This window comes from Rhipicephalus microplus, chromosome 1, assembly GCF_043290135.1.
Source record: "Rhipicephalus microplus isolate Deutch F79 chromosome 1, USDA_Rmic, whole genome shotgun sequence".
Taxonomy (NCBI): domain Eukaryota; kingdom Metazoa; phylum Arthropoda; class Arachnida; order Ixodida; family Ixodidae; genus Rhipicephalus; species Rhipicephalus microplus.
Window position 1 is genome coordinate 148,273,657 of NC_134700.1, and position 14,770 is coordinate 148,288,426.

At 45.1% G+C, this 14,770-nt stretch overlaps 1 protein-coding gene across 1 annotated transcript; it reads right to left on the reverse strand.

Moving 5' to 3' along the window:
• Window positions 1-2,491: 2,491 nt before the first annotated feature.
• LOC142799968 (uncharacterized) lies at window positions 2,492-13,806 on the reverse strand. The gene is made up of 8 exons (XM_075887460.1): window positions 8,560-13,806; window positions 7,519-7,648; window positions 7,214-7,389; window positions 6,697-6,756; window positions 6,566-6,625; window positions 6,399-6,503; window positions 6,230-6,343; window positions 2,492-5,934 (listed from the first exon to the last, which is right to left on the reverse strand). Exons 2-8 carry the CDS (start codon window positions 7,632-7,634, stop codon window positions 5,201-5,203), a joined length of 1,365 nt encoding a protein of 454 aa, XP_075743575.1. The 5' UTR covers window positions 7,635-7,648; window positions 8,560-13,806; the 3' UTR covers window positions 2,492-5,200.
• Between the last annotated feature and the right edge of the window lie 964 nt (window positions 13,807-14,770).

A 14,770-nucleotide genomic window follows, 5' to 3' on the forward strand; every position in this document is an offset into this window, starting at 1 on the left:
GTTCTTCAAACATCAATGCCATGTTCACTTACTGAAGAACCAGTAGAAGAGGCTCCAAAACCTCAAGTAGCTGCACAGCCGCCTTAGCAGCGGGAGTGTTTAGGCTGCTGAGGATCTTACGCATCGAAGCCATCAAATTTTTAAGCATAGCCTTGACGTCTACATTGTCCATGTTGTTTTCTTCATTGGGGGTAGGGGAGCTATGGCGCTACCGTTGCTCTTGACGGTAGTGAAGGCCACTGAGTTTCCGCCGTGGTGAGAGCCAATGACTGGTTACATTGTACTTGCGTGGACTGTCTTGGCATTTGAGCATCTGTATCCTCCTTTCTGGCCGACAAAAGTAGGCTAGGAGGTGGTGAAGGCACAGTTTGGTGTGTCGAATTCGATAATCTATGAGCACGGCTGCTTCGTTTGTGTCGGTGTCGCGAACGATGTTCACGGCACCGTACCGCCCTTGCAGCTTCTCCGTGAGTGTAGTGGTCTCGAACTATCTTAGTCAGGATACTAATTTCATTCTTCATTTTGGGACATTCCTTTGATGTTGCGTCGTAGGCGCTTGAGCAGTTTGGGCATTTGGCTACAGCATTGCAGTTATCACCATCATGAAGGCCACCGCAATGCTTGAAGGTTACTGCACCCTTGAAAACTGCACTAACGTGCCCAAATTTCATGCATTTATGACATTGCAGAGGTTTTGGTACGTAAGGATGTACCGAGTGCCTCACGTACCCAACTTTTAGATGTGTGGGTAGCGTCTTCGACTGAAACACTACTTTAACACATCGCGTGCGTCCAAAGCGGTGGAAACCAAGCACGGGAGCCGACGATTACAGCAGTTTCTCAAGATTTGAGTCTGTTATCTCCTCATCCACACCGAATATAACTCCTGTTGTCATTTCTTTGTCGTACGTGGAGAATGCGTGAACCGGAATGTTTCCTAATTGAACAATCGCATCTAGCGTGTCCAATAAGGCCTTCGTAGTGACGTCCACGGACAGTATGTTCTTTCGAGTATTTCTGCGTATTTCTACGACTTTCCAAGGAGCGATGAGCTCAAAGTACTCCGACAGGCTCTGCCTATTTAGAGAGTTCAAGATGCCTGTCTTCGATGTCGGCACATACGAAATGGTGTACGACCGCATGCTACTCGCCTTTTTCTGTGCTTGCCGGCCAGTCGGCGATGTCCGGCTGATTTTCCTCTTCAGGTGTCGGCTTGGTAGGAACACGTAGTCACTGTCCGAAGCCATATCTTCAACGGAGGAGTCTTCAGTATTGTCAACGTGGACCACGCTTGGGCCGGGGTGAGAACTTGCGTCAGACGCACTATGATGTGGTCGGCCTGGTCCCAGTTGCTGGATGGGGTTTTGATCCCCCATTTTAAGGGGGAACGTCCCTCCGAGGTGTGTCGATTATTGAAAAATCTTGGCGAAAGAATTAGAAAACTCACAGAGCTCGAAGCAGAGGCTGTTCTCTGTGACAACTTCTCAGTCCCAGCAGGAATTGAATCCAAGCATTCCGCGTAGCAATGAAGCATTTTACCAACCACAGAGCAACGCCTGGTCGCGTAGCTACTTGTCGAATAGGGGATAATCTTCATGAAACGGTAATAGCTTTTGCAATGCTGTCTTGCCCATTTTATAACCATTACATATGTACTCCTTTGATACAGCCGTTACGTCGGGTTAACGTCAAATGTAATTAGTTGTCATTCGCTGAAGTTGATTTATGTAGCAGTGTCCAGGGCCAGCATGCTCGCGAGCATCAGCGTTTCATATCAGCTTGTGGTGTTGCCAATACGCATGTTCTATTTGACCTCGTCCCGCGAGTGCAAAGAATTGGTTATATAGGCATCTGCGACTCTTCAACATGTGTCTGCGCGTGCAACTTTTGTACATATATTTAACGTCATTTCATGACACGTCGCAAAATAAAAATATTGCAACACGGTTAACTTCTCTCCGAATGCTTCACATAACGTCAATTTCCAGTATGTGGGATCTGCCGAATTTTTTTATTCTCTCTTTGTCACTGAATAACCCCCTCTGTTCGCGTTGCTTTCTTTCTCGCACATAAGGCCATAGAGAAATAAAGGTTAAGAGTGGACACTCCCGTAGACCCCAGCGGCCCAATCGACCCTAGCACACCTAGTGGTTGGTGAGAGCAAGTGGCGTGCGCTTCCTGTTTCGGTTTCACTGGCGCAAATTTTGAATTACTTTGCATAACCGACGTTTGGCTATGACTAAAGTTCATGATTTCAGACCACTGTTCATAGCCCAAATGGATAGTTTTTGTAGGTCGTTTTGATTTAGCAATTCCCTGTTTTGTTTTGTTCAGTGGTTCGTGCGAATCGGTCGTGACGTAATTTTTATTTCGATTAAGTTATAATAAAAAGAGATGCAGGTAATGATAATTCACTACGGTTTTATTCATCGCGCTTGTGTTTTTCTTTTGGAACGAGTGATCAATGTATATATCAGTCAAAGAGACAGAGTATCCGTAATGTTTTATTCAAAGGCAAGGTAGAGTCTGAGAATATAAAAAGCACAATATGACAAAGGTAGACAACAAATGCATCTCGCCTTACAAATAAATTGTAACAAATACAGAGAGAACACAGACAACGCACACATCGCTAGAGTTGGCAGAAGCCGAGAAGCTGGTGAAGTATGACACACCGGGCCAGTGGGTAAGTAAGGATCTATGGTAAAAACACAGCGCACAATGCTGATGAAGAAGGAAGAAGTGACATATACACAGCAATGAAGTCGCGAATCACGCCTGAGGTGAACCGAAATAATGCATAGAAAAAAAGAGCGCACAGAAACCACACGACACAATATAGCAAAAAGGCAAAGGTGCAGTGTGCTGGCTGTGCTTAAGAACAGCTAGCCCAAAATTAAAAAAAGCAGACTTGATGCCTGCTTGTCCTCAGAAAGGTAGGGCTTCGCAGCTTGCTCACTACGTGAAAGACAAACTTTATACTACAACAATGGCAGGTCTTGTGGCTCTTCTTATGCGTCACCTTCATCAAAAACTTAAGAGCCCAAGTGATTTGCGTCTGGGTGTTACTGTGACGCTTGCGAGCTAAAATAGATTGTAGTCATCACTTATCCAGAATTGTGGACATTAATTGGTGTTACGAGAGCGGTATCACAGGGCTAATAAATAGCAGAAGGAAACCACTTTGGCTCATTATTTTTCACAAAGGCTCTACATCGTACGTTATCACTCAAAAGCTATATAAAAATAAAATGGCAGCGTCCACAGCCCCATCAAGCGCTACAAGTTTGAGTATTCTTTTGAAAATTTTGATGGGCGAGATGAGGAGGTTGATGAGAAGCTAAAATACGAAAAGCGTGATAACGTGAACCGTGCCCACTTCATACTGTGTTCCTTACCCGCTCGAAGACATTTCAACAAGCGGTTTTGTTATCGATATATTACTTGAGCTGGAGAGATAAAGCATACACAGTGACCAAGCGAGCCACAGTAAAGTGTACAGTTTGCCCGCATTTGCTACAAAAATACAGACAGGATACCCAACATTCTTTTTAAGGTTATTCAAATCACTTCGAGCGAATACACAGTGTCCCTACTCCTCATAGCGGGTAACCTAAACAATGTATGCAACGAAGGAGTGGCTAGTCCAGTTGAGCTGAATATAAGCATATAAGACCATAATGAAGTCTGCTGTAACGAAGTAATAACATAACAAAGCTATTGCAGGATTCGGCTCAACTCGAATACTTTAGTGTAAACCCGCCGCTAATTGCTAACCTTTGAACTTGTCAAGCTGTATGCCTGAGATTGAAGACTGGAACCTAACCCTATCTAAGTTTCGGTTCACAAAACGCACATGCCAACATAAACGAACCCGGCAAAACATTTTCAGAAACATCGCGCGACACCCAGCAGAGCAGAAATGAAAATCGCCAACACTTGACAGATGGTGATACAAAACATCGCACACTTTCAGGTGATGTGCAGTGGCCTCAATTATGGCAAGAAAGTGAGATTCAAGTTGTTGTACGTATGCAAAAGCTGCTTCTGATGGCACAGTGAGATTCCCAAAAAGTTTGCTGGGGACGTGGAATGCTTTGAGCATTGTGAAATACTGGTGGGTACCCTTAAGCGTCTCACTGTCGTTTTTCAGTAACTGTGGGCAACTGCAACCGTCACATGCATTCCGAAGGAAGTGTTTGATGAGAAAACCAGCTACATAATATGCAGCGGAGTCATCGATAATATGGGAGTGAACGTTTGTCGCAAGTTCAGAGAGATCGTCTAGAGCGGGAAAGTCGTCAGGCTGTGGCTGTGCACACTCCTCATTATCCACAAGAGATGCACTGGTGAGGGAGAATGGCGAGAGGTGCTCCTGGAGGAGGTCACATTCATCATCCTCGACATTTCCGTATTCTGACAGCTTGAAGAGTTTTCTTATGCAGATGTGCTTCAGGCCACAAATAAATTGTGCTACATTGGGGTTGGTGTTGCAACCCTGTTTTTGCCTAATGTGGCCAAATATGTTCTCCAGAGGATCCTGTTGAAGCCTGCGCGTTAACAGGTATTCAAAATTGTAATTTTTGGAGAGGTCGTCCCATAGTTGACAAATTGCCTGAATTGTAATTTGCCAACCTACGATGGTTTGTGGTTGACGTCTGCCAACAAACTGCCATGATGCAATCCAGGGAAGCTGGCCTCGGAGGAAGTCAATCAGCTCTGAATCATTTTTCATGATTGCATGCCGCAGCTTTTGCGAAGTTCTTTTTTTACTCGAGCTGTTCAAGGGATCGAAAATCCTGTCCATACGATCACAAAATTGAGCTGTAGTGATGGCCGAGGCAGGCAGCGCCTTCGCATACACCAATGCCGTGATAGCAATCGAAACTGATGCACTGAGGACCTGAGTTGCTCAGCTGACCTTCATATTAGAAAAAGGTTTCTGATGAACGTGCCGTTCAGTCAACTTTGGAGCCAATCGCAACCGCAACTCATGTGAGGATTGGTAAAGGCTTACAATGTGCAACCAGTTAACGATGTCATCCCCAATGTATAACTTGTGTGCTTGGACATTATTGCGCGTTGTTTTAATTAAATGCGGAACATCAAAAATGTAATATACCCGCTCACCATTAACTTCAAAAAAAGGATTTGCTACAGTCACTCTTAGTTGGTTAGCGAGACTTACATTTGAACTGCCCTAGTCACAAATGACTGCTTTCACTGCAATATTAATGCTCCTAAGCTCCAAAATGAGTGACACCAGCAAGTTATGCATAACAGATGATAGTGTTGATGTGTGCCCTATAGTAAAAGCAACCGGTTGAACCCACTTTCTCGAAACGCCAACAAGAAGAAAAACCAGTGCTCGATCAGCGATGGTTGAAGTGCGATGAGTGCCATCATCTGTAAAACCCTGGACAACGTCTCTTGCAGCATCATAGTACAAATTCTTTTTGAGTGCTATTTCGTCGAAAACTAAAGCGCACACTCGGTCCCGTTCATTCCAAGCTTGAGTATTTGTTGCAATGGAAGAAAGGATTCCTGGAATTATGCCTGGAGTCATCTTTACATTAGCTAGCCACCTCCTTAATGAACGCCGGGAGGGCAAAGAAAAATATGGAGCCAGAAATCGGTATGCTCGCGGACCTCGGAAGTTTAAGTGAAGAGCAAATTTCTTGAACCACACGGGAAACCGCTTGCTCTTGCGTTTGGGCCTCAAGCGAACATGTGCAGAAAGAAGTTTAAAAACCTCCTCGGTGACGTGCGGTCGGATAACTTCAAGGGCCTTTGAAGTCGATGACGGTGCTTGGTGAGGCTGTGTCCGCAGTCTTTTGATAGTTTTCCGCTGTGCTGCTACTTTGGCTTGCAGATGTTTAATGGTTTGCTTGTACTTCATTGATGGAGACATTGTCGCTGGCACACAGGAACGCACTGCAATAAACAAAAAAATGAATGTAAAAGCGAAGAACAGCTAATCCCATACGAGCACTTTCCTCGCTCTTTCAGACCCAAGGTGCACAACTTTCTGTGGTGCAAAGTTTTCGATTCCACCACCTAAAAACAAACCATTCACAATGTTGACAATGCACAAAAAAAATAAAATCACTGAGAGCCCACCCTTACATTTTGTAAGTGCACACGTAGTGTCCTTTTGAGGATAGTTTCCTCAGAATGTCCTAAACACAAAATAGCACATTAAAAACAGCTGCAATAAAAGCATAGTCACCATTTTCTCTAGGGCACTCAGGTGTGGAGCTGTTGGCGGAGACGTCTTCTGGAGGATTTTGTAAAGCTTGTTCAGTGCCTCGGACAGTGCTGTCGGAACAATCTTGCGAGCGGCCTGCGGAAGTCTCTATATCAATCCACTCTGGTGTTGAAGTGAACATACAACTTACCGGTCACATAAGTTCCTTTTGTGACAGCTGAATGACTGGTTAAGGTTTTCTCCGGCAAGACGAAGTCAGCGGAAATTCTTTCACCAGCTACAAGGGAGCTGCCACCTGCAGAGGTTTGGTCAACAGTCAATTTCGGTAAAAAAAAGAAATCGCGACACTGAACGCACCCTGTTCATCGGGGCACCTCAATGTGTGGGAGCCGCTTTTGGAAGCCTCTGCCGCAGGTCCTGAAGAAATGAAATTACGACAATGTATCAGTAAGAGGCTTAAAATAACACAAACTGAAGCTCATCCGGACCTTGCAGTGCAGCTTCTGCAGCCATGTCACAGTCACTACATGAAGCGACGCTCAGAGAACCTGCATATATGTGCAGTTGGTACAAGTTACAAAGCTTGTAGCATGGGGAAACTTAAACAGCTCTTTCAAACGCATAAATTGGTCGAACGTGGAAGAAAAGAGAAGGCACCAACTAGGAAACAAGTAATTTGTGATTTTTGGAATTATCAACAGTGGCAGCTTTCACTGATGAAAGGTATACGTACATGTGCACTCAGGCTTGAAGATAACGTGAAATAGCCCTTTAAAGTCTTTTAAAACAAGTTGCGCAGGTCAAGAGCATCAAAAAATGACAGAAATGTAATGCTGCTGTTAGGAAGGTAATAGCCCACAATTCACAAAATTTAAGACTTTCCAAGTGTTACTTCTATAGTGAGGCTTCTCCATCGGCTACAAAGATCTTCACGGTTAACTGTCGCCACTGATTCAATACAAGTGGCTGCTATTGCACATATTTGAGTTTCAGTCAATCACTTACATGGTGCAGCTGGTTGCACACTGGGAACAGCCATTCTTGTAAGCCTTGTGTGCCCAGGGTCCATGAAACTTTGAGCAGTAAAATGGTCGCTACAAACCCTGTACGTTGCGTACAATAGGCTGGCCGGCTTACTAAGGAGATCATCGCGTCCAGCATACTGCATCCATGCTTTCATCCTGCATTGGCAATGAACTATCAGCTGAAAGGGGAAGTGCTTGAATAGTGATTTTTTATTGTTACCCTCACTGAGCAAGTACGAACAGTAAGCCTAAAGACATGCAAACCATACAAAAGCTTTAACACACCTGCCGTCCCGTGGTATGCGGAAGAAACTCGTCCCAGGCTTCTTGTGGGTTCTGCCATTGTTGAAGCACCACGATACACAGCAGTAGCTGCCGTAGCTTGGACCGCCGGACGGCATGGCGTCAGCGCGGTCTGAAAATGTTAGTAAGTGGATGCTTCGCTGTCAAATTACGAAAAAGATATGTGCACGTCATAAATGTACCAACAAACCCCTTTGAATGATTAGCTAATCGATGCACAATACAAAACCAGTGATACATCTCTGACCCATAAAACTCTGACTTGCAAAGATATACGTCAAGACCACGTACAAAGATCTTCAGAAGTTTCCAGGCCGCTATCCCTTGTAATGCAATGGTATCGCGGCCTGGGAACTTTAGAACACCTTTGTACGTACGCAGTATCAGCAGTACCTTGGGAAGAAAAATCGTAGTTGAAATTTATGCGGTAAAATTATATTGGAAACGTCAAAAAAATTTGTGAGCAGCTTGCACTAGTGGCGCAAGGATAGCGAAAAAACGAAGATGATGGCCACTTGGCTAGTCCAGATTTGCCTCCGGCACACCAAGAATTATTCGTGTTCCGAGCCTTCGGGAAACGCGTCGTGAAGCATGCGAGGCCCAGCGAATGCTTCTCAATATTTTGCACCGAGCCTATGACCTAGCTGCCCAGCTACGCTCAGCGCACAGACGCTCGCGTCCGTGGCAGACGCAGCACGCGTCGCCTCGGCTTGACGCCGTGCCGCCTTTGCTATACTGCATACGTTGCACAATGTTCCCGTCTAGCCGCCGCATAGAGCCACAAACTTTCTTTTTAGCGAACCTCCCAGTCCTTACAAGCTTCAGAAAAAGGTTACAACTGCGTGAATGAGACGCCTCGTAAGAAACAAACTCGCACACTCGAAGCGCAACGTGTGTGTGTGCATCTTTCTATGTTTGTTGCATGGTGTCTTATTCGCGCAAGTGTAACCGTTTTCTGAAAAAATGACCCGACAAGACCAACAACATGTCATTCAACAAGCTTCGCTTGAAAACGTGCCTCACCTGTTATCTCACGCACGAAAACGCCGACGCAGCCGACGTTGACGAAAGCGACGAAAGCTTCTCGCTGTCAGTCATGCATGGGCTTGTCGCTGGTTAGATGGTGTTTATGACAGTACGGCTGAAGAAAAATAATCGCGTAAGGTGTGTTGAATAAATTATTTTATGTATAAAGAACATACCAAATTTGGGCGTATAATTATTATTTTGTAAAAACAATTTTGTTGCATTGATTATAACTGTTTTTTTTGCGCTTACGCTCTCTGACGTTTGGTGAGAGCACTAGTTTGTTACGTAGTCGTGACGCACTTCCTGAGGCCAGGTTTCGCGGAGTGTCCGCTCTTGTCTTCTTCTTTCTCTATGATAAGGCTGTACATGATCCAAATAAAGCAAGAATTTGATTGCGCATCGCCCCCTGTCACCTTCGCTTTTCATGCCTTGAACACACTACAAGCGTGAATGCTAACACATATAGCGATATTTTCAGATACGGCGGTTTGAGCTATTTTCCTTATGGGGGAGTAATTGCGCTCGACAAACGCTGGTCATGTGACAGAAGGAAGAGACCGCAAGTGGCCTAATTGGCAAACAAATAGCAATAGAGCTCATCCTTTGAGGAGCTATGTTGCTCGCGAAGACGATTGTTGAGATATTGCTCAGTTTGCATCTCATATAGCTGACTGCATGACATCGTAACAGAACAGACAACATTGCTTTTGCAAGAGACAAACTGCGTGTGGTGCTTGAGTCTCTACAATATTTTAAAACGACATACTCGCGACCCGAGCAAATTCTTTGATCTATGGCACGGAGCTTATCTTTAGCGGGAACGTAAACGTAGCAATTAGCGTCTCAGACGTCGCTGAAGACCTTGTAGAATTAAAAAATGTTCATTCCTAACCCACGTTTCCGTGCCTGCGTGACGATCTTTTCGTTGGGAAGTTATATTGGCTGAAGAATACTGGAAAGAGCATGAAGAGCCCCTAGCCAACATGGCCCAAAATAAAGTTCCGGGGACACCTGCTACCTGTAATAAAATATAAAAAAATTGTAGCAACAGGAGATTGTTTCAGGCTACTCGGCTGAATAAATGAAAAAAAGCCAGGATCAAAAATATGCCAATATTTACCGTAACGTGTGAATCAAACAGCTTCTTAGCAGTGATGAATGTGGTACTTGAGGAAATTGTTATTCAACGTGTTTTTCTGTTGATCGCTACAGAAGTGGTGCAGCGTGGGTGAGTAGCGGCAGGTGTTGCGGGAGACAGGACGAGGCGATAGCTGCGGGTGCTGCGGCAAGCGCATGGCAGGCGAGGTGCATAGCAGAGGCGTGAGTCACTTGGCACTGTGCTAACACCTTCGTCAAGGGAAACTGGCTGTGGTGCGTTCGTACGGATGCACGTACGTACGGCATTACACACGTGAGTCAAAGAGCTGCTTCACATCTACGATAAATGAATAGTTGTTGTGCAAACTGTGGCGAGGTTTCTACTTTGCTTCACATGCTCTAGGAGAGTAAGTCGTGTGGCCCTATACGTTCAGCATGAAACAGTGGGACACGATCCTGTTAAGTCCCTTCTCCAAAGACCTAATTCTGCTGGTCGAGAACGATCGTTATCGGACAGCAGTCTAGAGAAGTCGGTACAGTTGTTGGATTATCCGAGTGCACGTTTTATCACGTTACGCTGTACCTAAGAAAAGATTATTCGCTCACTCATGTGATCAGTACATGTGGATGGTTTCCCCGACGCGGTGTTCTTGGAGGCACTTTTCAGCTGCAATGCCAATTGTCACGTGAACATGGAGGAAGGTAATCAGCTCTGGGTTACTTGCTGCGTAGTCGCTACTACGATTAGTATGTGACAGTGCATGCCGTAATTTAAAAATATTGAATAGGGCTTTAACTGTGAATGACTAAAATTATTTGCTCACAGCCTTTTATTGTCCGTCATTTCATCCTTCCGTCTTTCTTTTAATCTTGGGATGTATTGCTTGCACATATTCTGTGTGATTTTGCACTTTCGCTTCTTCAGTCCTTTTTAAATGCGAAGCATTTCTTGGCGAACTTCGGCGACATTGGGCGTATCTATCTATCTATCTATCTATCTATCTATCTATCTATCTATCTATCTATCTATCTATCTATCTATCTATCTATCTATCTATCTATCTATCCATCTATCTATCTATGTATCTAGCCGCTTACGACTTGTCGCTCTCCTGGCCATTTGGGTAATGGTATCAATACCAAACTTGGTATGGCACAACATGACTGTATGACGAGCATATTCGCCTAGTCATAACATGAAATTCATGACATGTATGTCACGAATGTCGAGATTTGCATTTCATGGTCTTGCTCTTGTGGTGGTCTTGTTCACATGACAAGTTGCGAAACTGGTATGGTATGACATAACTTCTTGGCCAACACAAGCTGCAGACTCTAACAAGAAATCAAGATTAACGTGTCATGTAACAACATGACTACTTGCCACGCTCAAGATGCTCTCACGGCGATTTTGCTGGCGTCACTTATACAAAATTTGGTATTACGGTAAGTGAATGGATGACGAAGGTATGTGACTGCTGTAAACATAATAATCATGAGATGCGTGTTATGTAACCAAACGACTAAACGCCACGTTCCCTATGCTCTGGCGGCCGTTTCGCTAGCTTCACTTATACCAAACTTGGTATTACGGGAGGTGAATGGATGACGAAGGTATAAGACTGGTGCAAACATGATAAACATGATATGCGTGTCATGTAACAACATGACTACATGCTACGCAGGTAATGCATGCGCAGCCGTTTCCCTAGCTTCACATGTACCAAATCGGTATTACGTGACGCGAACGGACGACATAGGTCAACGACGCATCGAAACATGATAATCCCGACATGCGTATTACGTAATGACATGACTGCATGCCACACTCATGATTCGCTCGCGGCCGTTTCGCTAGCTTCACATAAGCCAAATTTGGTATTGAGTGACGTCAATGGATGACGAAGGTGTGTGACTGGTGCAAACTTGATATTTATGAGATGCGTATCATGTGAAAACTACACTACAAGCGACAGACAAGATGTCAATATACTTCGACGTGACACGGTGCGCGTGCGGGCCGGCGTTCGTTTTGTCACATCACGTTGGCGTTGCCAGGCCAGGCGCCGGTCTTGCCTTATACTCGCAGGGCGCCGCGCTGCGTTGCTTTGACGCATGCGCGTTTCAGCGCGTCCGGCTTTCCTCCGTCCCGAAAAGAGGCAGACGCAGTGCTGTCTGGGTAACGCATCAGTGCGAAATGCAGCATGTCGCATTTCGCGGCGGTTGCAATCGGGCCGCGCCGATGGATGCTGGTCCTGCCGGTCACGCCTGGCGTGAGACTATAGAGTTTTCGCCTTTTGCTAACGTATAGTAACTCTGTCTCCAGGGAGCGTGCGCGTCAACGTCACGTTGAAGTTTATTGAGCCCTTCATGATGCACTCGCGGCCGTTTCGCTAGCTCCACATATACCGAATTTGGTGTTACGTGACGTCAATGAATGACAAAGGTATATCAGTGCAAAACATGATAATCATGACACGCGTGTCATGCAAGAACGACAACATACCACGATCATTGCGTGCTCGTGGCTGTTTCGCTAGCTTCACATATACCGAATTTGACAATACGTGACGTGAATAGATGACGAAGATAAACGACACATCCAAACATCATAATTGTGACACGGAAGTAGTGTATGGCATAATTTACCTTCACCTCGTAACGTTGTGCTGATTTTAAAGTGACATATCAACTTTCCTCATTTGTGCTTCGCATATCATCGATTCCCACTGTACGTGGAATCCGCCCATTTTTTTATTTTTGTATGTAGCATTGGTAGAACTCATTGCAAGTATTCATCATTTCCACGCTAGTCGTTTATAGAACACAAGTCAAAGTGGTGTGAAGCAAGTGTGTTACTGAACTCGTTTGTCCAGTTAGAATTACCGAAGTTCACATCAGTCATAATGCAACGCAGTCTTAGAGCTTCCATTAAAGACGGCGACAAAATGATAACATGTCATTAAGTCACTATTTTCATGGCAGCATAATACCACAGAACACATTTGCATTCTTACGTTATCCTCGTTGTGCCCTTTAAAAATCAGTTGGTAAATATCATTTTACGGGGAGCTAACAACCCTTTTGCCTTTTTTTGAACTGCTAAACTATGTTAAGAAGTTGCGAAGCGAACTAAGCAAACAAAGAAAATAAATGCCGGTATGGCCGCAAGGTTTGCGAAACTGCTTCATCCGTCATATTTAAATTATCTGCGAAATTGTTCCAGTTTACCGTAAATAAATATGCATACAGTAAGACTGCTTGAGCATTTTTGTAGTTTTTCACCCGGTATAAGGAGATGCAGTGCTCCTACTTATTGGCAAGAGCGATGATATACATCTTGCTGCTCAAGATCAGTATTCTACTGAGTGATGTTTTTATGCTGCACGATGGGAGGTAATGACTGTAGTAATGTCGCAAGGCTAGCTAGTTGGTATGAGTACATCGTAACTTGTTTTAGCCCACGCTTTTTAGCACTGGGCTTGTTTCCTCTCTTTGTCCGTTTGTCACTGTGCGCTAAATATATGTTACGAAGGAGGTAAAGGCTGACGCGGTCAATAATAAAGTTAAAGCAATAGATCTCACTACAAGTAAAATTTTCTAATAGCGAAACAAAATAATGCATTGGTGTGGAGGTTATACTCAAACCCATACGGCGTCATACGTTGTCATCCGTGAAGTTATGTCATGTTTTTTATTCTTAACTAAGTAGCCACACAAACTGCAATTCTGATCGCGATTCTCTTAAATTTTCACTAAAACGCTATATACGGCTAGGAAAAAGAATGTTGGCAACGAGAAATGCTGAGTTTATACATTGGCTGCTCCGTCGGGTATGTCGTTCTCTACGTCGCACCCAAGCTCACGCGTCATTGGGTGTGCCGCCACAACCATTGTCGATCTATTCTCGGTCACGCATCCGAACACGCGCGCACTGAAGTTTCAAAGAAATAGCTTTGAAAGAGAAAAATGAAAAAAAAAGAGATCGCAGCATATACACGGAGTTAATGATGATGAGTGGGGATAAGTGTCCGTATGTCCATCCGCACGTTCATCCGTCCATTTGTCCTTGCATCCATTCGTCTTTTCATGCGTCCGTCCGTCCATCTGTCTGTCTCTGTGCGTCTGTCTGTCTGCCTGTGTGTGTGTGTGCGTCCTTCCAGGCATCCACATGTCTGTCTGTCTGTCCGTCCGTCCATCCATCCATCCATCCATCCATCCATCCATCCATCCATCCGTCCGTCCATCCATCCATCCATCCATCCATCCATCCATCCATCCATCCATCCATCCATCCATCCATCCATCTATCCATTCATGCATGCGTTCATGCGTCCGATCGCGTTTCAGAATGCAGACGTTGCGTGGGTAACACCGATGAGACGCGAGCCAAGGAAGCCGAGCGCTAGCGTCTTCAACGCGCCCGCCACTCTGCTTTTTTGATGCCTCATCAATGATCTACCACGTACAGCGACCATCCAGATACTGAGAGAGGTACTCGTTCCCTTTGCACTCAGGCAAAATGGGCGCAGCTACCAATAGGAGAGTAGCGGCAGAGTTATGCCATCTGCCGGTCACGTGTGACTGGATATACTGCCGGTTACGTGCGACGAGGGACAAAGTTAGACAAGAGGAACTTCACCCCTACAATGTGCGGTGGCGTCTCGCAGTGGGTGTCACCTCAAGAGCGTTGCAGAAAGATGGGCAGCTGGAGAGAAAGGAATGTAAGCGAGAAGAGAAATAGAGTATACGGAAAAGGAGGTAATTCGTACCCACTCTCTCGGCACGTGCGCGGGTCACGGCGTCGCCTCTTAGCTAGAGCGTACTAGAAAATATTTTAATTCATCATATCTGAGCCAAGGAAAGACGTCAAACAGGTCGACAGGCAAAGAATGGATGCGAACATCACGTCACGGGTTCAGGGGTGCGTAAATAGCTTGGCGGCGCATAACCGTTCATCTTAAAAATTCCACATGAAGAGAGCACGGATCATGCGAATGCCCCAACAACCCACAACTTTCTAAGAACATTGCCGACAGCCAATGCGCGAGGGAATTCATCTTCGAGGCGAAAACAACTCGTACGGATGAACACAGAACAAGGGAAC

What these genes read in the sequence shown, in the direction of transcription:
- LOC142799968 (XM_075887460.1), bottom strand. Translation starts at nt 7,634, where the DNA reads ATGCCGTCCGGCGGTCCAAGCTACGGCAGCTACTGCTGTGTATCGTGG. An exon ending in CGCATACCACGGGACGGCAG is followed by an intron (nt 7,390 to 7,518) that starts GTGTGTTAAAGC and finishes TTGCCAATGCAG; the next exon opens with GATGAAAGCATGGATGCAGT. An exon ending in GAGGTGCCCCGATGAACAGG is followed by an intron (nt 6,504 to 6,565) that starts GTGCGTTCAGTG and finishes AAACCTCTGCAG; the next exon opens with GTGGCAGCTCCCTTGTAGCT.